Source organism: Poromitra crassiceps, assembly GCF_964638095.1.
Source record: "Poromitra crassiceps genome assembly, chromosome: 9".
NCBI lineage: Eukaryota > Metazoa > Chordata > Actinopteri > Beryciformes > Melamphaidae > Poromitra > Poromitra crassiceps.
Window position 1 is genome coordinate 21,029,422 of NC_139630.1, and position 24,100 is coordinate 21,053,521.

General features: G+C 45.0%; 1 protein-coding gene across 3 annotated transcripts; it reads left to right on the forward strand.

Annotated features, from left to right (window-relative positions):
* Window positions 1-20: 20 nt before the first annotated feature.
* Window positions 21-22,556, forward strand: fsaf1 (40S small subunit processome assembly factor 1). Of its 3 annotated transcripts, XM_083642814.1 has the most exons (9): window positions 21-147; window positions 2,588-2,788; window positions 3,800-3,900; window positions 5,024-5,116; window positions 9,700-9,795; window positions 13,309-13,395; window positions 15,087-15,121; window positions 20,252-20,389; window positions 20,975-22,556. In XM_083642814.1, the coding sequence occupies exons 1-8, from the start codon at window positions 69-71 to the stop codon at window positions 20,385-20,387; spliced, it is 828 nt and encodes a 275-aa protein (XP_083498940.1). In that variant the 5' UTR covers window positions 21-68; the 3' UTR covers window positions 20,388-20,389; window positions 20,975-22,556. The 3 variants fall into 3 exon arrangements, with proteins under 3 accessions (XP_083498940.1, XP_083498941.1, XP_083498942.1); XM_083642815.1 differs by lacking the exon at window positions 9,700-9,795; XM_083642816.1 differs by lacking the exon at window positions 2,588-2,788 and having other exon boundaries at window positions 53-147.
* The last annotated feature ends 1,544 nt before the right edge of the window (window positions 22,557-24,100 follow it).

Consider the following 24,100-nt stretch of genomic DNA (forward strand, 5'->3'; position numbering starts at 1 on the left):
AGCTAAGTTAGCACAACGTTTTGCTTGTTTTTTTTGTTTGTTAAAGCAGCGTGTGCCGTTCTGTTAAAATGAACCCGGACGCCAGCGGAAAACCGGACGAAGATCATTTCTTTCTTGACCAAATCCTGGACCAGCTGTATGACTTTGGTAAGCCCACCTAGTTAGCTTCCAGGCTAACAGTCTGCAAGCTAACCATAAACTTGCCCCTTTCGGAACTGTCCTGTGGAGGGGATTTGATCACGATCAAGTTCCGAAAGGGGCAAACCATAAACCACATCTTTTAGTTATGCGCAGACAATAAGCTATATAATGTGATAATCAGTGTATACAGGTGGGTTTATACAAAACTAGCTTCAACGCGAGACTTCAGCCCAGGCTAATACAAAACCTAACATTTGATCATCAGAAATACTAGCTCAACAGAAAGTAGGCCAGTCCTACAACACTAAAGCACAGAAAATAATGTTTGATTCATTTAACACAGCATGAACATCTAGTAAAATGGCCAAACCTGCAGTTAATGCATGCTATTAAGTCCATTAACGTTATTCGTGTCCTATTACTGTATACGACGTTAATAAGGGTCACCAAAACAACAAGGAAGCTGCTTGTGAGTCCAGGTGGCTTTTGTTTACAAGCCCAGGTTATCATTAGGAGAAGTGGCATCCAAACAAACCAACTAGAAACATGTAGTCTATCCATTATGGTTGAGAAGGAACCACACACACACACACACACACACACACACACACACACACACACACACACACACACACACACACCACTAATGAAGATAGGCGTTTTGTCCTTAACATCTTTCCTGGGGTTTAACTAGACCAGACCACATGACAGTTTGCCAGTCACTTGCATTGCCCAGCTACTACTGTAGGTCTCTCTCGGTCCCACACAAAACATGAGCCATCCTTACTGTAAGTTCTTATGGTTGTAACTAGTCTGGAGCCGTTGACACCGCTTCGGGACCTGAGGACGTAAACCAATGAATAGATGAAAACATGCACATCCAAGGGCCGAGACTTCGGGTAGGTGCTGAGTCGAAAAAATATAACAGTGAAACAAATGAGGATACGCTCGCACACTACAAGGACTCCTTTTGGATAGCTTTATTGCACCAAGTGCAGGTGGTAACGTTTCGAGCTAACTAGCTCTTCGTCAGACGTAAACCAATGCGCAATGGCAGGAACTGGAACCCGTTTACTGGATATATGTGCAGCAAAAAAATCTTCCGTGTAGCTAACGTTAGGGGGTCATGCCTATGTTCCCCGGGTTCTATGTTCCCCGCTCCTGCTAAAAAGGGTTCTATGTTCCCCAGGTCCTATGTTCCCCGCTCCCGAAAAAGGGTCCTATGTTCCCCGCTCCCGAAAAAGGGTCCTATGTTCCCCGCTCGTATGCGTAAAGTCGGTGAGTGCAAACCACAATATCTCGAGGTTGTGAGACTTCATTGACAGACTGCATGAGGGAAAGCTCGAGTCTATAGACTCAGATATATGCACACATTCAGCAGCAGGAGCGGCAACATGCTATCCATAATATTACATTTTTCAGAGAGAGAGAGAGAGAGAGAGAGAGAGAGATCAATATTTGCAACATTCACGCAGCTCAAATCGCATCTGCCTATATAACCCACAGACATGCACAAGTTCTGTAAAGCCATTCAAATAAATTGTTTAATTTCGCTTTCCTCTGCAACAGGCTACTTCCCACAGGCTACTTCGCAAGCATAATGGGCGAAGAAAAAATAAAGCGAAATAATAAGTGTTATATCACTACGTGGCCGACATATGCTTCTCTAGCCTCTGTATAAATGTTACAAATTGCTAGGGAAAACTTTCTTATCATGGCATTGTGCCAGGAAAACATGAGGCATAGCCTACTGCTCCATAGCGCATCGCAGAAACTTTTGCAAGCCGAACCCCATATTTTCAAGATGAGCCAGAGAGAGCCAGAGACCCGAGGCAGTGCACTGTAGTATGGAGTCACGCTGAAAAAGGTGCGCTGTCTCTGGGCAGTGGGTGTTGGGTGCTGGGGGTGAAGTGAAGGATGGTTGTGGAGGCGTGCGGCGGTGCGCTACTCGCCGACTTTACGCATACGAGCGGGGAACATAGGACCCGGGGAACATAGGACCCTTTTTCGGGAGCGGGGAACATAGGACCCGGGGAACATAGGACCCTTTTTCGGGAGCGGGGAACATAGGACCCGGGGAACATAGGACCCTTTTTAGCAGGAGCGGGGAACATAGAACCCGGGGAACATAGAACCCGGGGAACATAGGTACGCTCCCAACGTTAGCTAGCTAGAGCCTGATATAACACGAGGTGACTAACGTTAAAAAGTTACATAGTACCGTACATAAAACAAAACGTTGAGGCAATATGGCAACGGGGGAACGATAAAAATGTGGCACGTACCCTGTTTACATGTTCCGGGTCCGGTGTCTAGGGCGGCGTCTATTCTAGGCCGGAACCAGCCGAGAGGTGTACAGTATCATGGGAACCGGGTTCTTCTCCTCGGGAAGAGCCTGGTGGTGACGCGAGATTAGTTGTAACCATGTTGTTACTTTTTGCTGCAGGTGATGGAGCCGCCTCAAAAAAGAAGTCTCAGAAGAGGAAAAAACGTAAGAGGTGTGAGGAGGAGGAGGAGGAGGAGGAAGAGGTAGAGGTGGTCCCTGAAGACGCCTGCTGTGACGGTGAAGATGGCAGAGCAGATCTTCTCGGTGTCTCACTACAGCAGGATGAACCACGGACAGGCGGCGTGCCGGCTGAGCAGACAGGTAGGCGGCGTAGCCTCTAGCTAGGTAGGACTGGACAGCAGACAATAATTCAATGTTATCGGTTATCGTCATTCAGGGGATTCTGCTGTCTGAACTGGTGAGAACAAGCAAATTTGATATAGAAACTCAGTCGAAATGAGTATTGTCGAAATATGATGTGAAAATTTCTGTTTGACATCACACCAAATATTACCATTTGGTTCAATATGATGAACATTAATTTGATTATTTAACGTGATTTCACTTCTGTGAGCCATATTGTCATATTAAAAATAGGTATGAGTATCGTGATATTGATTTCAACCGTATTGTCCAGCCCTACATACTGCTCAAAATGTGATTTCATGTGCTATTGCTTTTGAATGGTTAGGAGCTACTCACTTTTTTTGTATCACATTTTTTATTGTTTGAAACTTTTTCAACATAACAAAGAAGGAAAAACACAAAAAACATAAACGCCTACAAAAACCACAGAGATAACAGCTCACAGTACTATAAACTATATGTGCCCTTCAACATGTAGAAAACTCAACCATCACAGGACCCATTTTGAACAGATCATATCGACACACACGCGAGCAGTCCGCACCACAAAGCGAGACAAACACAACTTAGCTATCATGGTGACGTCCACGGTCCCCACGCATGGCTTCAATAAATGCAGTCACGACGTAATATTTTCTACCTTAGCGCCATGCATACGGGCGACCGACATCTCCATGACAGCCAAGTCCACAACTGAAGATGTCCATTGAAAGGCAGAGTATGAGGAGGCTTCCATCTCTGGGCTACTTCTTTTTCTTTGCGGCAGTAAGGCCCAGCCACAGCCAACGCCTCTGCCTCAAGGATCCATTCATCCCAGCATCCAGGAGCCACTCACACGTTCTGTGTACACATAACTCCACCATGCAGGGATCCAGGAGCCACTCACATGTTCTGTGTACACATAACTCCACCATGCAGAACGTATTCCAAAAAGATGCTACTGCACTGTCTGTTTCCCCTATTTAGGTCTGACCATCCGACGGATAGCCCAGGTGGAGGTGGTGATGTTCCAGGACCCCGCCAAGAAAGCCAAGATCAAGCAGACCCCAGCCCCTGATAACACCACTGTAGGCTTCTGCTATCTCTTCCCTCACTCTGTCATTATTACTACTGTAATTGCTATTGTTGTGTCAGCTAAATTTAGCTAGACATATTCTCTGTGAAGTCCTCTGAGACATGCTTGTGAATTAGGGCTATACACTTGACTTGACTTGACTCTGTGTCAGTCGGGTGGGTGGCACAGCCTCTGGAACGGCTTTTAGTGGAAAATACGCACAAATTCTGCGCTTGAAATTTAATTTAGGGACCTTTTTATAGAGACTGTCACGCCAAACTCCATAAAAAAATCGGACAGTTTAATGTTGCCAATGGTTATTGGCAAAGGTAGACCTACCTGGGAGAACATGATTTAAGAGCTTTTATAAACTACTCTGTACTGTCGTCAGTTATATTCGGCATATAGATGATCCATGAAGCAGCACTTTATATCTACAACATCTTAGTCTCGCTTGCCAGCCTCCCCTCCCTTCCGTGAGAGGAGTCTGGCAGTGCTGGTCTCCATTCTGGAATTGCAATCCCTGAACCGGCCCAGCAGCATCAAGCTACGCCGAGCAGGGATGGCCGCAAAAATCCCCCATGGAGATACAAGATCCCAGATTAATTTAAAGCCACAGTGAGTAAGCAAGACATGGAATACATGTTCAACTTTTTGAGCTAGAAAGGTGGGGTGGTGGAGGCAAAGCATTGCCAGCAGCAGCAGCAGTGTGAGGCAGCATGGGTGGAGCAGATCAGTTAAAGAGGAGGCCGTATTTAAACTGACCGCCTTATTGTGAGAATGGCTGTGATTGGTGAATGAACAATGATCCAATCGGCGGCTGACCGCTGGATACAGCTAGGGGGCGTAGCAGAGCACATGACTTCCGTGTCTCAAATGAACTCACGCGAGGCTTCATTTATAACAAGGTTTCACAACTCGACAATTATATATTGAACTGTTGAACTTCAAATTGAACAAGTTCAAGTTGAAATTGAACTGAACAGCCGTGTGATGACTGTGATGTCATCAGTGATGAGGTGTATATGCCGTGTCAGCGCTGGCTGACTCCGGTTGGCCTCTGTTTCTGTTCCTGCTGTCACATCACATCTCCTCACCTTCTCTCATCTTCTCTTGCTTTCCTCACACGCTTCAAGGCTGCTCAGACAAAGGAGAAGAAGCCGAGGGAGCAGCCAGAAGAACTCACTAAGAAGGCGAGGGAGCAGCCAGAAGAACTCAATTTGGAAAAGGTGAGTTTTTACAACTTTGCTCCAATATTATCTTCTCTTTTTCAGAGGCGATTCCAATTTAAAAATATACATTTAAAAACAAATCATATTATTTGTCCAAACATAGCTACATGTTAGTTTATGCTTCAGTGTTTCCCCTACCATTTCCTTGGTGGGCCCCCCCCCCCCCTCCCCCATTGTGACCCCACTCTTCCCCCTGGATAGGGTGTGGTATTTATTTATTTTATTTCTTGCAAATTTTCAAAATTGCAATATTCTGGAAATATCGTGATATTCGATATAGAGAGAATGGGCCAAGCCTAAGTGACCTGACAATGTAGTGAACCAGGGTGGGGGATATCAATGATTTCATTTGTGTTTCCCCACATCGCAACTGCTCAACAACAGGGCAGACTGCAAAAGAATTGTGGGGGGGAGAAAAGGAAAAAATACCCCCCCCCCCCACCCCAAAAGTATCAGACCTAGGGGGACACACTGTAAAGGTTCTTATTGAGGCAGCTAAGGTCAGTTGATGGTGGCCAATAGATGGTGTATTACCCCCCACCTGTTGCTGGGTGTATTACCCCCCACCTGTTGCTGGGTGTATTACCCCCCACCTGTTGTACTACCCCCCACCTGTTGCTGGGTGTATTACCCCCCACCTGTTGCTGGGTGTATTACCCCCCACCTGTTGTACTACCCCCCACCTGTTGATGGGTGTATTACCCCCCACCTGTTGCTGGGTGTATTACCCCCCACCTGTTGATGGGTGTATTACCCCCCACCTGTTGATGGGTGTATTACCCCCCACCTGTTGATGGGTGTATTACCCCCCACCTGTTGATGGGTGTATTACCCCTCACCTGTTGCTGGGTGTATTACCCCCCACCTGTTGCTGGGTGTATTACCCCCCACCTGTTGATGGGTGTATTACCCCCCACCTGTTGCTGGGTGTATTACCCCCCACCTGTTGCTGGGTGTATTACCCCCCACCTGTTGCTGGGTGTATTACCCCCCACCTGTTGCTGGGTGTATTACCCCCCACCTGTTGATGGGTGTATTACCCCCCACCTGTTGTATTACCCCCCACCTGTTGATGGGTGTATTACCCCCCACCTGTTGTATTACCCCTCACCTGTTGCTGGGTGTATTACCCCCCACCTGTTGTATTACCCCTCACCTGTTGATGGGTGTATTACCCCCCACCTGTTGTATTACCCCTCACCTGTTGCTGGGTGTATTACCCCCCACCTGTTGTATTACCCCTCACCTGTTGATGGGTGTATTACCCCCCACCTGTTGATGGGTGTATTACCCCTCACCTGTTGCTGGGTGTATTACCCCCCACCTGTTGTATTACCCCTCACCTGTTGATGGGTGTATTACCCCCCACCTGTTGTATTACCCCTCACCTGTTGATGGGTGTATTACCCCCCACCTGTTGTATTACCCCCCACCTGTTGATGGGTGTATTACCCCCCACCTGTTGTATTACCCCTCACCTGTTGATGGGTGTATTACCCCCCACCTGTTGATGGGTGTATTACCCCTCACCTGTTGATGGGTGTATTACCCCTCACCTGTTGATGGGTGTATTACCCCCCACCTGTTGATGGGTGTATTACCCCCCACCTGTTGTATTACCCCCCACCTGTTGATGGGTGTATTACCCCCCACCTGTTGTATTACCCCCCACCTGTTGATGGGTGTATTACCCCCCACCTGTTGTATTACCCCCCACCTGTTGATGGGTGTATTACCCCCCACCTGTTGATGGGTGTATTACCCCTCACCTGTTGATGGGTGTATTACCCCTCACCTGTTGCTGGGTGTATTACCCCCCACCTGTTGATGGGTGTATTACCCCCCACCTGTTGATGGGTGTATTACCCCCCACCTGTTGATGGGTGTATTACCCCCCACCTGTTGATGGGTGTATTACCCCCCACCTGTTGCTGGGTGTATTACCCCCCACCTGTTGATGGGTGTATTACCCCCCACCTGTTGATGGGTGTATTACCCCCCACCTGTTGATGGGTGTATTACCCCCCACCTGTTGATGGGTGTATTACCCCCCACCTGTTGATGGGTGTATTACCCCTCACCTGTTGATGGGTGTATTACCCCTCACCTGTTGCTGGGTGTATTACCCCCCACCTGTTGATGGGTGTATTACCCCCCACCTGTTGATGGGTGTATTACCCCCCACCTGTTGATGGGTGTATTACCCCCCACCTGTTGATGGGTGTATTACCCCTCACCTGTTGATGGGTGTATTACCCCCCACCTGTTGATGGGTGTATTACCCCCCACCTGTTGATGGGTGTATTACCCCCCACCTGTTGATGGGTGTATTACCCCCCACCTGTTGATGGGTGTATTACCCCCCACCTGTTGATGGGTGTATTACCCCTCACCTGTTGATGGGTGTATTACCCCTCACCTGTTGCTGGGTGTATTACCCCCCACCTGTTGATGGGTGTATTACCCCCCACCTGTTGATGGGTGTATTACCCCCCACCTGTTGATGGGTGTATTACCCCCCACCTGTTGATGGGTGTATTACCCCCCACCTGTTGCTGGGTGTATTACCCCCCACCTGTTGATGGGTGTATTACCCCCCACCTGTTGATGGGTGTATTACCCCCCACCTGTTGATGGGTGTATTACCCCCCACCTGTTGATGGGTGTATTACCCCCCACCTGTTGATGGGTGTATTACCCCCCACCTGTTGATGGGTGTATTACCCCTCACCTGTTGATGGGTGTATTACCCCTCACCTGTTGCTGGGTGTATTACCCCCCACCTGTTGATGGGTGTATTACCCCCCACCTGTTGATGGGTGTATTACCCCCCACCTGTTGATGGGTGTATTACCCCCCACCTGTTGATGGGTGTATTACCCCTCACCTGTTGATGGGTGTATTACCCCCCACCTGTTGATGGGTGTATTACCCCCCACCTGTTGTATTACCCCTCACCTGTTGATGGGTGTATTACCCCCCACCTGTTGATGGGTGTATTACCCCTCACCTGTTGATGGGTGTATTACCCCCCACCTGTTGATGGGTGTATTACCCCCCACCTGTTGTATTACCCCTCACCTGTTGATGGGTGTATTACCCCTCACCTGTTGATGGGTGTATTACCCCCCACCTGTTGTATTACCCCTCACCTGTTGATGGGTGTATTACCCCCCACCTGTTGATGGGTGTATTACCCCTCACCTGTTGATGGGTGTATTACCCCTCACCTGTTGATGGGTGTATTACCCCCCACCTGTTGATGGGTGTATTACCCCCCACCTGTTGTATTACCCCCCCACCTGTTGATGGGTGTATTACCCCCCACCTGTTGTATTACCCCCCACCTGTTGATGGGTGTATTACCCCCCACCTGTTGTATTACCCCCCACCTGTTGATGGGTGTATTACCCCCCACCTGTTGATGGGTGTATTACCCCTCACCTGTTGATGGGTGTATTACCCCTCACCTGTTGCTGGGTGTATTACCCCCCACCTGTTGATGGGTGTATTACCCCCCACCTGTTGATGGGTGTATTACCCCCCACCTGTTGATGGGTGTATTACCCCCCACCTGTTGATGGGTGTATTACCCCTCACCTGTTGATGGGTGTATTACCCCCCACCTGTTGATGGGTGTATTACCCCCCACCTGTTGTATTACCCCTCACCTGTTGATGGGTGTATTACCCCCCACCTGTTGATGGGTGTATTACCCCTCACCTGTTGATGGGTGTATTACCCCCCACCTGTTGATGGGTGTATTACCCCCCACCTGTTGATGGGTGTATTACCCCTCACCTGTTGATGGGTGTATTACCCCCCACCTGTTGATGGGTGTATTACCCCCCACCTGTTGTATTACCCCCCACCTGTTGATGGGTGTATTACCCCCCACCTGTTGATGGGTGTATTACCCCCCACCTGTTGATGGGTGTATTACCCCTCACCTGTTGATGGGTGTATTACCCCCCACCTGTTGATGGGTGTATTACCCCCCACCTGTTGTATTACCCCTCACCTGTTGATGGGTGTATTACCCCCCACCTGTTGTATTACCCCCCACCTGTTGATGGGTGTATTACCCCTCACCTGTTGATGGGTGTATTACCCCCCACCTGTTGATGGGTGTATTACCCCCCACCTGTTGTATTACCCCCCACCTGTTGATGGGTGTATTACCCCCCACCTGTTGTATTACCCCTCACCTGTTGATGGGTGTATTACCCCCCACCTGTTGATGGGTGTATTACCCCCCACCTGTTGTATTACCCCCCACCTGTTGATGGGTGTATTACCCCCCACCTGTTGTATTACCCCTCACCTGTTGATGGGTGTATTACCCCCCACCTGTTGTATTACCCCTCACCTGTTGATGGGTGTATTACCCCCCACCTGTTGTATTACCCCTCACCTGTTGATGGGTGTATTACCCCCCACCTGTTGTATTACCCCTCACCTGTTGATGGGTGTATTACCCCCCACCTGTTGTATTACCCCTCACCTGTTGATGGGTGTATTACCCCCCACCTGTTGGCTTCTACATGTGAGCCCTTATTCTCTCTCTGTGTGCACGCCAGGCTCGTCTGGAGGTCCATCGGTTTGGAATCACCGGCTACAAAAAGGAGCAGCAGCGCGTGTTTGAACAGGAGAGGGCGATCATGCTGGGTGCCAGGGTAAGGACACGTTTGTGTTTGAACAGGAGAGGGCGCTCATGCTGGGTGCTCAGAAAGCACAAACCAAGTTTTCAAAGTGACGCCTGCATCCCCTCGACAGGCGTGCTGTGCCCATGCTTCATCGCTCGTCACTTTTGAAACTCCCTCTCGACGTCTTTAGTGACAGAAAAAGTGTCTCTCCACACTTTTCTATGGTATCGCCTATCTGGAGAATGTTGTTATGTCGTGTTTGGTCGTATTTGGTTGCGCACTGTGATTGGCTAGAGAGAGAGTTTGCCTCAGTGTAGCACTGTGATTGGCTAGAGAGAGAGTTGCGTCAGTGTAGCACTGTGATTGGCTAGAGAGAGAGTTGCATCAGTGTAGCACTGTGATTGGCTAGAGAGAGAGTTGCGTCAGTGTAGCACAGTGATTGGCTAGAGAGAGAGTTGCGTCAGTGTAGCACTGTGATTGGCTAGAGAGAGAGTTGCGTCAGTGTAGCACTGTGATTGGCTAGAGAGAGAGTTGCGTCAGTGTAGCACTGTGATTGGCTACAGGGAGTTCTGTCAGTGTAGCACTGTGATTGGCTAGAGAGAGAGTTGCATCAGTGTAGCACTGTGATTGGCTACAGGGAATTCTGTCAGTGTAGCACTGTGATTGGCTAGAGAGAGAGTTGCATCAGTGTAGTGGTGTCTGACAGCCAGCCTGCCCGGGCCAGCAGCTTCCTCCCCAGGGAAAACAGACAGGGCTCGGTGTGGGCGGAGTCAGGGCTCAGTGTGGGCGGAGTCAGGGCGTAGTGGAGGTCTGGAGGAGCGGAGAGATTCTCTGAAAAGAGGAGCGAGTCGTTGTCTGTCAAAAGCGATGCAGGGAGATACAGATACGAGGTTATGTTCTTGCATTTAGGACTCGGCAAGATGCCCCACCCCCCCCCAAGTTTTTTCAGGTTTTTTCCCCCCAATTGTACTTGCTGATCTGGGGAGAGTTGTAGACTAGCACATGCTTCCTCCGATACATTCACCGGCAGGACGTAGCGTGTGGGAGGATCACTCTTTCCCCCCAGTTCCCCTCCCCCCGAACAGGCGCCCCCGCTCAAGCAGAGGAGGCGCTAGTGCAGCGACCAGGACTCCCCACCGCAGACACGGCCAATTGTGTCTGTAGGGACGTCTGACCAAGCCGGACGTACTGCTGCCGGGAATTGAACCCGGGTCTCCGCGGTGGTAGGCCAGTGCTTTTACCTCCACACTACCCAGACTAGGGATGCACCGATCCACTTTTTTCACTTCCGATCCGATTCCGATACCTGAATTTGGATATCTGCCGATACCGATATTATGCCGATACCAATATTTTTCTTGAATATACAGTATAGGCAAAGATTTGGCCAATTAAAGATTTTTTTTTAAATATCCACCTTATTTTTGAATGCCCCACTGTAAAAAATAATTGTGCGTACAAGGTCGGGTTTAACGTGACTTATTGTTGCAGCTTGCCATTTCCTAAATGGTATTCTACTTGATTTGAAAAGATGGCCGCCTACACTCAGTCCCTTGTACCCTGGCTGAATTGAACATAACTTGGCCAATAAGTATGTAACATACCAAATAAAACAAACAGTAATGTCTTTATTTGATGTAGAATGCAGAGGACATGTAACTGTTTCGTTAAACTCACGTTCCAGGAATATTGTATTTACTGCGCTGCTCTAAAATAACGTTAGTGGCGCGAGGCTCAGAGAGCCTGTTCGTCCTAGAAGCCACTCGCTTTGCACAGAAGACAATCGATTTGGGGGCGGAACACGCCAGGATTGGCCAACGCCAACGCCAGTGCCCAGAACTGTCGAATCAAATCATCGACAGAGATGCTATGGACCGCCTCCCAGTATTTTCAGTGTGCAGAGATAGATAGATAGAACGTTAGAAATATAGCCAGCCACGTTATAAACAACAAACCAACGCTGATGGAAACGGTTTTGCCCGAAATGGTTAAAAGTTATATCAATTTGGTCATTCAGTGGCGTTTTACTGCCATGTAAGATAACTAACTAGCGGCTAATATTAGCCACAGCAGGCGATTACCCATGAATGCACTGCGCTCTTAAAGGGATATTTATCGACGAGATTTTTGCCAAGCTGGACCTGATTAGTGATTTGCTCCGTTCGCCCAGACGGGTGTCAAGCTGTCAGCAACAAGGCTGGGAGGATCACACCGGAAGAAGCACCCATCAGGCAGATCAGGCAAAAATGGCCGCCAAAAATAAGGTGGATACCTTGCAAAAAGCAGACACAATTAAGAAAATATACAAGGCAAAGAAGGATACTATTATAAATGGGCAAATTACGGTCCTGCGCTGGAATTGCAAACATTTTTTTATTTTTTATTTTTTCGGGATTCCGATCCGATCCGTGAATTAGTGCCAATATCGGCAACCGATACCGATATTGGATCGGATCGGCCCCATCCCTAACCCAGACGCCCCTTGGCAAAGATGTTTCTACAGTGATGTGGACTCCTTCTCGGAGTGGAGCCGAGGGGAAAGATGCTGTTGCTGGGAGGAGGAGGGGGGCGGGAGGGGCTGACTCCTGTTGCCGTGGAGACGACTGAAACATTTCCCCGAAGTATAAATTAAAAACGCCGTGCGACTCTTTTATTATTTCTGTCGAGCGACACTTATGAACAATGTGGAGCGCCCCCGCCCTGCCATAAATCAACCTTAGCGCTGTGTTCACACTGCTGGCAATAGTGTATTCCAGACAGTTCCTCGCTTGGCTTCCTATTCGTTCACAGTGATAACTATGTTTAAGAATTCCTGCCAAATAGATTAGAACATACTACTTGTAGGCATTTTAAAATGAAGTGTTGACAGTGAACAGTCACACAACAAACCATCTTAATATCACACCTCGGCAGTGTTGGGCAAGTTACTTTCAACATGTAATATACGACATTACTAGTTACTTTCATTTGAACGTAATAAGTTACTTTACAATATTACTGTCTGTGTAGTGTAACTTGTTACTTATTACACTACTTTTACATTACTTTCACCAAAATAACGGCAGTAGCAGAATGGCATCGCCGCCCCGGGACCATCTTGAAAAATAATTTCAACCATCAGTGTAAACCGTCCAAAATTCTAAATGTTATCCTTTTCCTTTGTTATTGTCATAGTGGCTATTTGTATAAAAACACACAATTTGATTAGGAAATGATTGTATCTTAATTTAAATATATGTGCTTTGATTAAGAAAAAGTAACTCAATTTGTAACTTGTGTTACTTGACAAAGTAACTGGTATAATATTACTGAAATCCTATTGGTAATCAGTTATATTACCGAGTTACTGCTAAAAGTAATATATTACATGTAATATGTTACTTTTGTAATGAGTTACCCCCAACACTGCACCTCGGTAGTTGCTTCTCTAGTTGGTTGTCATGTTGTTGTTGTTGTATTGTGTGTAAAGCCTGCTGCAAAACTCATCCCCCCTAGTGGGGCAATACAGTACTGACTTGCTGCTTGTCTGTGGTGTGGATGCAGGCCCCTAAGAAGCAGTATGTCAACTACAAGCTGCTGCAGCAGCAGATCAGAGACAAGAAGCAGAGAGAGAAGGAGCACGTTGAGCCGGTAAGTCCTGCACATTTCAAAATGCCATCCTGCATTTTGAACATTTGCACCTTTTTTCCCAACTTTTTGCTGTTCCATTTACGAATGTTTTTTCCATTTCACAATTCATTTGTCTGCTGCTTTTCCATTTACCAACATTTATTCAACCCACCATTATCAGACCATAAGCCCCCGTTCACACAGGACGCCGAAGCAACGCTCAACCTAAGCTCAACCTACGCTGAACCCACAAGTTTCATTTAGGCGTCCTTGTTAACAGGCGAGTCCGTTCACACCACCCGCGCGCGTCATGCTGAAGCCACGCTCACACCTTGCTCAAGCGATCGTTCAGGATTCACGCCTATTTTCCAAGCGTGAAGCTTGAAGCTGCCAGGCATGAAGTCAATGGGAGTTGTGGGCGGGTTCAAGGCACACCGAGGAGGCGCTGAGAGGAAAAGAGAAGGCTTCTTGTGTGAACGGTTAGGCGTCAGTTCAGCTCGTGCCTGCTTCAAGCTTCAGTTCTACTTACGTTCGGCGTCCTGTGTGAACAAGGGCTAAGAGACTGCTAATCAACAAACTTCACCGGCTCACTATCTGTGGCTGTCGACTAGGAAGAAAAACATTTTTATGTATGGAATAGTTTCAATTGTCATGTCATGGTATCCTAACCCTATCCCTTGTGTTTTCATAAACATAAACTTAACCTTCATCAAGTTATTTTATCTGCCTAACGCTAACCTTCACATGTCAACATCCATCCCCTCCTACCCAGAAACCCCTGTGTTTGTTGTTGTTTCCTTGAGTTTTTTCAGGTTGCGTTCTCACTCCGAATGCACCACACTTCTCTTGTTGGAGGACTGAGACTCACTTTTCCAAGCATCTCGTTCTCACCTGGCGAAACGTTCCCACCTGGCCAAATGTTCTCACCTGGCCAAACGTTCTCACCTGGCCAAACGTTCTCACCTGGCTAAACGTTCTCACCTGGCTAAACGTTCTCACCTGGCCAAACGTTCTCACCTGGCTAAACGTTCTCACCTGGCTAAACGTTCTCACCTGGCCAAACGTTCTCACCTGGCTAAACGTTCTCACCTGGCCAAATGTTCTCACCTGGCCAAATGTTCTCACCTGGCCAAACCAAGCCAAGTTACCAACTAAACGAGTCAACGCTCCAGAGTTTAAATAAAAATGCCTTGTGTGAACGCACCCTTTAAAAGTCTTCCATTTGAAACCTGCACATACCCTGCATGGTATCAAGCAGTATACGCTTTACTCATTTACTAGTCTCGCTGGCCAGCCTCCTCTCCCTTCCGTCCGAGGAGTCTGGTGCCGCAGGTCTCCATAACTGGGATAAACCTTCCCCTGCTCTACTCTGCTCTCCCATTGGAGGCATCGGTTTCAGTCGCTGCCGGATGTCCGCTTCCGGCTTATTACAAGCTCTGTCATTGGCTCCGACCATGTCAATCAGAGTGGCTTCCGCTCCCTCCTCCCTGGGTGTTGCTGTAAATAGTCCCCTGCCGCCTCAGGGAAAACAACAAAGCTAACTAGCTAGCAAGCTAACGGCAGAAACCTACACGCTAGCTCGTTGCTACACTCTCTAGTGTAACTCTTCTGACTGACTCTTCTCCTCCTCTCTCTAGTGTAACTCTTCTGACTGACTCTTCTCCTCCGCTCTCTAGTGTAACTCTTCTGACTGACTCTCCTCCGCTCTCTAGGATCTGAAGAAAAAGAAGAAGCAGAATAAGCCAAGGTGGGTGGAAAGTAAACCTCTGCAGACGTTTTCCTCTGGGATTTAGTGTCATTGAAAAATGTGTGTTTTTGTTCAATTCTGAACAGGCTGCAGTTTCTGTTTTGAGCACATTTTCAAGACCTGCAAGAAAGCTGTCTGAGAACTTTTAATGTTGGATTTTGACTGTAAAGCTCAACTCAAACGTGTGTGTTGGGCTTGGTTTTTCACGATGAAGTCTTAGGTCAGTGCCTGAGAACAACTTTGACAATCATAATAATTACGTGATATTGCACACACAAATTTATGTGCAAGTGCAAGTGAAAAAATGTGGTCAAAACAGAAACTCTGTAGCCTGGTAAACCAGCCGTCATGTGACCTCACATTTCATTTGGTTCTACCGTCTGGCCTGAAGCTTTCATGCAGTGTTTGCAGCGGGCGGGAGTTGGGCGGGTGTACTTGCCTTGACAGACAACTCCTTCAGCCAATCAGCGTTGGATCCAGTCAAACCCAAATCCACTCGGGAGAATGTAAAAAACATATTTTCCGCCAAGAAACTCTGCTGTTACATACTCCTGTACTTGTTTTATTGTTGTTATTGAGTCTATTTCTGCAATAACTGCACTTTATGGCTGTTTAAACTAGTCGAACGTTGAGATTACAATTCGAGGCGGACAGCTAGCGACTAGGGGTGCACAGATCGATCGGCACGCAATCTGTCTCGGCCGATTTTGACCTCAAATATGCGATCGGCTGATTGCAGATATTTCTTTATTGTCGCCGATTGCATAGCATATCATGCTGCACGTGAGAAACATGAGGCAGCCCATTTTCATGTCTTCAATGTCTATCGTTTAACTTTCATATTGTGCTCTAACGTTTATATCATTGTGTTGCAAAGCACACGCTTTGCTTTCGTCAGTACCAGTACTCACCTCCACACACCACACCAGACTGTCAACACACCCCTTGCGTCTTTGAATCACACAAATCAGCTGGTGATTAGAGCAGACTCAGCAGAGAAGTTAGCTCCAGTCCTCCCGCCTACCGGGGCATTTGCATGCTGTTAAGTCCGTGTTTGATCCATATTTGCGTCTATCCTCGTAACGTTAATAGCTCCGGTTAGCTTTAGCCGCTTTAGCTTATAAATCGCTAAAATAGTTTCCTTGGGTCAAAGTTATTTTTCTTGTGTAACAGGGAAATCCCGGATGGAGTATTTTTGTTGAGTGAACTGAACTGCATTGAACTGGTAACATGGAAATCCCGAAGTGGAATACTTTTGTTCCTTTATAAACTGAACTGAGGGAACTGGACTGAACTACTAGCCATTTAGTTCAACACAGTCTTGTGCTCCAATTATCTCACACACAAAAAATCATGTTGGCGGTTTCCTTTAGTCTACACAGTATAAAATATTGATGTAGAGAAAAAAAGAAAATGTGCTGCACTTTCAATTTGATGCATGAAATGTAGGCCTATATGTAAAATGGAAACTGTTCTATAATAGACTGCTATAGCTGCTTAAAAAATAAATAAATAAATAAATACATATATATATATATATATATACATATATATATATACTGTATATATATATATTAGGGCTGTCAAACGATTAATTTTCTTAATCGCGATTAATCGTGCGATTAATTATAATTAATCGCGATTAATCGCATCTTTGTATCGCATGTTTAAAATGCTATATTTTGCATTGCAAAGCATTTTTAATTAGATATTAATCATTATTACCAGTGTGTCGTGATTGGGAATCAAATGAATGCAAAGAAATGTACTTTGTGATCTTGAATTTTAGATTTATTTTCAATTCAATAGAAGTGCAATGTAGACAGGAGGTCACAAAATGTCTACAAAATGCATCTTGAATAGAAAATAAATGCACAATAATTGTAAACACTCCAGAACGCTCCAGAACCGATACTTCTGGCGGCGGCGCTGTGGAGCAGTCGAAACCCAAAATGACAGCCGAAGAAGGCTGTATCTGAGCTAAAAACTTTGGCACTTCCATGTGAATAATGGCTCGGTATTGGAAACTGTATTGATAACGTGTATATCGCGTGAAGCCATTGGAGCCGACCTTCCAGTGGTTAGAGGACCGGCGCATCCGAGACTCTGAAGGAAGAATGAGTGACGAGTCTCGCGCTAACTAGCTGGCTGCTAGCTGGCCGCTAGCTTCTTTTAGGTGATCGCTCGCCTCAAACTCGATACTTCGGTGATATTTTTATTCCGTTTTACACAAGGCGCAAACTACGGCTCTCGACTTATCCACTGTGCCATTTGGGAAGTAAAACGAGCCATTTAAAAGCGTATTGCTGTCGTTCTCGCCTGCACAAGCAGGAGACAGGAAACCGAACTGCTTGACTACAAGTACGGGTGCGCGAAGGGACAAAATAGCGGCATGCGATTAACGCGATTAAAACAAAATAACGCGTTATGATCGGCGCGCGTTAACGCACGATTAACGCGTTAACGCTGACAGCCCTAATATATATATATATACATATATATTATATATTATATATATATATATAATATATATATATATATATATATATATATTATATATATATATATATATATATATATATATATATATATATATATATATTGGTGATCGGTAATCGGTGATCGGTCGATGATCGGTTGGGCAGATATTTCTCATAGGTGATCGGTGATCGGTGGCAAAAAACGTGATCGGTGCACCCCTACTAGCGACATTCCTGATTGGCCGGTTACGATGTCAACTACAAGGCGGGTCGCAGATTGGCTCGTACGTTTTGCAGTTTCTGCAAACACCCTCCCAGGGCTTGAGGCCAGAAGGTTTGGTAGAATGAAATGAAATGTGAGTTCACGTGACCGGCTGGTTCACCAGGCTACAAACTCTGGGCTTTACTTTGTCCAAGAAATGTAATAGGAATCAAAGGTGTGACCAAGTCAACTTTGCTCGAGTTCCAAATCTAAATGTAGAACGCCAAGTCAAGAGTCCAGTATCAATGTAATATCGTAAATAAAACAAAATATCGACTTCCAGGGTTCCCACGCATCTTGGAAAACCTAGAAAACACTAAAACACTTGACCAATTTTCTAGTCAAGGAAAACGCATGAGAAAATGAGAGAAATAGTAAAATGTTATGGAAAATCTTGTGTTCTCCTGGAAAATGATTTCAACATTCTCCTATTTTCCTTTAGCTGTGAATGAACTGCTAGCTATGCTATCTTATCAGCTCCCCAAGACATAACATTGACAGCTGAAAGGGCTAAGTTATGTTCAGGATCATGTTAATCAATGTTCAAATGGTAGTTTAGATTCAAGATTCAAGATTCAAGATTCAAGATTTTTATTGTCACTCCATGGTACAAGTACCACGTGTGAAATTCTTGTGCAGTGGACTCCGTTTACGACATAGTACAAATAGGCAACAAGCAATAAGTAATAGGCAATAAGAAATAGGCAGAAATAGGCAATAAGACAGCAATAAGGCAATAAGAAATAGGCATCTATAAGCAATAAGACAAGTCGGTGGCTTATACGACAGTGGCATATTCATTGCACATAGGTGCACATGTCATGTGCATACGTTAGACGTGTTCAGACATTCCAAATTCGACGTTTTATACATACATGTGCAAATAGCATGTACCTTATTAAACATACACTTAAATTTACAATTAAACGTTAGGCACCTTATTAAACATACACTTAAATTTACAATTAAACATTAGGCATCCGTAATAGTAGCAGCTGCAGTACGGTACGGTACGACTACTGCACTATTTGTGCATATTTAGGAGTCTCGTGGCCTGCGGGAAGAAACTGTTCCTCAAGCGATTTGTGCGTGTTTTTGGAACCCTGTATCTCCTCCCTGAGGGTAGCAGGGAGAACAGGCTGTTGTGGGGATGGTTTGTGTCTTTGATGATCTTCAGGGACCTCCTGAGGCACCGCTGGTTGTACAGTTCGTGCAGTTCTGGCAGTTCACCTCCTGTTACGTGCTGGGCCGCGCGCCTCACCCTCCGTAGCGCTCTGCGGTCCATGGTGGTACAGTTCTTTGACGAGAGTAGTTTGAATAGGCTGCTCTCGGTTATGTCGTGGAAACACTGTGAACCCACCCCAAAGTCATGTCACATGGTAGCATGCAGGTTGGATGACATTACAACTTAAGTGGCCGAAACTTTAAATAATGTAAATTACATTATCCTTCAAATGTAAATATTAGGGACTGCTGGCTGGTAATTCTTGTAGTTTTTATTAGGTTTAAACACAAGAACACATCCCATCGCCACAGGTACATCTGCAGCTGTTTGCATTGTTCTACGATCAATTTGTCATAACTTCTAAGCATGTAAGAGATGATATCATAGATCAGTTATAGTCATAGACGGCACGTCTTTTAAATCATGATGTCATCATAGATCAATTATAGCCATAGACTGCACGTCTTTTAAATCATGATCTCATAGATCAATTATAGCCATAGACTGCACATCTTTTAAATCATGATGTCATAGATCAGGTATAGCCATAGACTGCACATCTTTTAAATCATGATGTCATAGATCAGGTATAGCCATAGACTGCAGGTCTTTTAAATCAGACAGAGAGAAAACATATTAGTGTCTGGTGTGATCCCGGTCTGTCATACCACTGAAAATGATCTCTAGAAATTAGTGGGAGCGTTTTTTCAATGCAATAGGTTTTCATAGGAAAATAACTCTGTAAGAGCATCGAATTTGATTCCTAATTTATAATCAGTTTCAACTTCAAATAAATTCCATAACTAATTTCCAACAAATTCAGAAAACAGGATTTAAATTTTGTCCTCTGGTGGAACAAATATGTTCACTTTCAAACTAAGTCATTTATGCAAACAAGATCTTAGAACTTTAAAAACTAGACTAGACTAGACTAGACTTAGACTTTAGAAACCTTTTCAAGTCGTCAAAGTACAAGTCAGAGTCAAGTCACCAGAACCCAAGTCAAGTCTCAACCAATTAAAATGAGGACTTTAGTTAAACGCCCGTCCCCACCTCTGATAGAAATATTTTAGCTTTTTTCCAACCCAAAGAGTGTTATCCAGACTGGCTGAGTTTGTCCTGACTCTTGTCTCCATTCTGTCCCACGCTGCCTTTTCCACCAGGGACAAGAAGCCGTCCTCGGGCTCGGGTTCGGCTCCCTCGGGTCAGGTGGGACGCTTCAAGAACGGCATGCTGGTCCTCAGCTCCAAGGAGATCCAGCAGATCAAAGGCTCCAGGGGCTCCAGGGGCAGCAGATAGAGGTATGTACAGTACGTGTCTAGGCATGTTCTCCAGCTTCTACCAGACCATCTCAGAAGAATGGGGATAAGGATTACGATTTAGAATCTAGGGTTAAGATTGGAATTCTCTTCAGATTAAGATTAGATATTGATGAGGGTTAGAGGATTACGGACGATTAATCAATTAGTTGTCACCCTTTAAATCAATCTGTAATTTTTTTTTATAATCGATTAATCGCTTTGAGTATTTTTTTAAAGTGTAACTTACCCCCAAAACAAACAAATACAAACTTTTTCTCAGCTTTTAACCAATATATATGGCTTTTGGGGTGGTATGTGAAGGATTCTTCTCAAAATCTCCACATTTGAGACCAATCTGTTACAATTTTACAAACCCCCTATCATTTCAGCAGCATAAGTGCTGTCTATGGGTTCAAACCTGGGTTTTTTGTGCCCTCAAATGAATGGCCGACTTGGTACATCGTTACGCCACGGCGATATTTGCTCATAACCCAAAATGATCAATGATGAAGATGGTTAGTGGCAGCCCTAGAATAAATGTCTGCACCATGGTAATGAAAATGTTTGTGCAATTAAATCTTTCAGGATTGGAAAAAACACCAGAAGAGAGAGAAGTGACAACAGGACAGATGAAAGAGAACAATCGGTGTCCAAGACTCGGTCAGTGACTTAACGCACTGCAAAGACTTGGTTTTATTGAGACATTGGCGGAAAATGGACAAATTTGTGAAGATTATGGAACGCGTTACTTGTGAAAGACCTGAGTCAAGAATCCAAGAATTCTCCCATCTCCAAAATGAACTATATCTGAATCTCCATTGCCAGGATCGTAAACGCAAGAAACCAGAGGAGTTGTCCAATCATATTCCATCACAGTTTATTTATTTTGTTTTAGAAATGAACCAAAAAAAAGGAGGGGGGGGACATTTGCATGTTTTTGTGTTTCTTCAAATGACGCAGTTACAATGCATTTTTCATATATACAAACCACGTAGTCGTACAAAACATTTACATTTCGCCAGGTAGGGACAGGAGCAATGGGGTCTTACCAGGATGATTGAAAAAGATCAAACGCACGCCAGGAAAGTGCTGAGCGTTTTCATTGAGAAACACAGACACACTGAAGGAAACATGGAAAGTGTGGGATTGGTAAAGCGTGTCTCCCTCAGATGTCCTTCCATGCCCCATGGATCTCCAGCTGTCTTCCAGTTGTAAACATTGCAGACTAAAGGTCTTATTCTGATTTGACAAAAGGGAATAAAAAGGTTTGTGTTTTTGAAGCAATGAAAGGGGACCCGTGATCTGGCAGTGTATGGCTGTGTCAAGCTCACAAATTCTCACACCAGTTGATCACTTTTTCTAAATTATATGAATCTCAAAAAACAACACAAACACATGCATAATGCAGCACTTTGCGCATGTTGCAAGTGATGGGAACAAGTACTCTGTTATATATATACTGTATAGGGCATTTTGTATAGGCATTTGACCTTAAATCGATCAACAAATTGGGCAATAAACTGGAAAAAAAATATTTTATAAATATATTTACATATTCTTCTTTGTGAGTAAATAAATTACCAATAAATTATTAGATCCTATCTTTAAATCAAAGAGCTGGAAGCAGTGACATGCTTGTTTTCCAGCATTGCTTTTAACTTAAATTGTCAAGATATCTCACATTCATGGGTGGGTAAGTGTGGGTGAACGGGACATGCTAAACAACTCTGTGGCTTTGCTATCCAGGATATTCTATTATATTCTGTATTGGCCGTGTTGAGGAGCATTGGTTTGATCATAATTCTCAGAGGCGGTTTGTTCATGGCAAAGAAAAGTCGTAACGCCGCGGTTTTTAAACTGATACTGTACACACCTCTCCTTCCTGAAAAGCATTGGAACATATATGTAGACATACACACGTCTCCTTCCTGAAAAGCATTGGAACATGTATGTAGACCGGCCATTCTCAAACTGTGGGTCGCAAAGTTATTTCGAGTGGGCCGCGAAATCATTTGCAAAACATTATGACTTTCGTGATTTCTTTTTTATCATATTGTATGAGAATGCATTTCTCTATTGTTGAATGATACCGTTATTTAATTTGCAATCAATTATTCGTCAATTAGCCTATATTGCAGACGGCCCCTCACTTTTAGTTTCTGATTTGTGTGCGGTGCTGATGGACAGCTCCTTTTATCACTAAAATAAAAAGTGCTCTGAGAACACATTATTTTGCCTCCGTTACTGTTTACAGTCGAATCTGGCCCGTGAACATTTTTGAGATTTTCAAGTGGGCCATGATTCGTAAAAGCTTTGGAACCCGCTGATATCGAGTATGTTCCTCGGTTTTCTTGTGTCACTTTGGCGTTGAAACTCTGCCTGAGGACGTGTCAGCCTAAATAATCCAGGTGCATCTCTGGTGCTTAAGCGATACATGTCTTTCTTTCCTTGCCGGCTCAGATCTATTCCTGGTCACAGGTCACTGGTCACAGGGGTGTCAACCTTGGGGCGGCTTTCTCTGATGTAGGGAGTGGGAGCGAGGGTGAGCAGAGCAGCCACAAAGCCTTAGAAGATGGACATGTTTCTCTTTAAATTAAATAAGAAATTCCCTTTTGGTTAGATGTTTGGTTTCTGGGTCTGTGAGAAATGGCTTCAAATCCTGGCTATTATGCCAATGCTGCATTCATTCCTTATGGGAAAGACAGTACAGTAGATAGTCATGTCTGCTAATTCTTTGACTTCACGAGCTCTAAGGCAGTGGTTCTCAAATGGGGGTCCGTGTGGCCCTTTGCCAGGGGGTCCGCGAAAAGTTTTCAGGAAAATAAAAATTTAAACTTTTTTTTTTTTTGCAAAAGCTTCATAGCTCAACGAAAGTATGTTATGCTTTAAATCTAAAATGGTTCATGGATTATATTCTAATCTAACAAACCTATCAATTTAAAAGTCAAGCACATTACCGTGGAAACAATTAAGCTTAGCCCAAAATCACAAATCAGAATGAGGGGTCCCCCCGGTATATTTTCTATCTTGTAAGGGGTCCTTGGCTGAAAAACATTTGAGAACCTCTGCTCTAAGGAAATACCTGTAGTCAAGTACCGTATAAGGAACTGATATTTCCAGGTTATTTAAAATGCCCTGGCAGGACACAACTACCGGTACTTAGCTGGATATCTTTGTTTATGGTTGACAATGCAATGAAACGTATTATCATGAAGTTCATGTATGCAAGGAGCAACCAAAGTGTACAGGAAGCATCAATCTTGGCATCTTGACTGCTTCAAACAAGCTGCCTGCTTTTAACCATCAAGTCATTCTGATGCTTATTGCCATTATGACATGAATGCAGCATGAGGTGAGGCAAGTCATTTTCAGCTCATTTACTGTAGATTCAGTTTCCAATTTCTAATGTAGCCTGTGAATTGTAATGTAGGCTGTATGGATTTCACATTCTAGGTAACAGTTCTGTAACCATTCAAAAAATTACATATAAAATACATCATCTGAACCTCGTCCCCCTACAAAAGGCGCAGTCATCATTTTAAAATAGAACCCAAAACAAGAGAGGTAGACCAAAACTAAATATAAACACGTCCTTAGTGTAGTACCATACTGTCCATACAGACTTAGCTTCATTCTTTTGAAATAAGAAACACTAGTAGGCCATCAAAAGCCACAATATCCATCATCATTTTGGACAAATGGAAATTACAA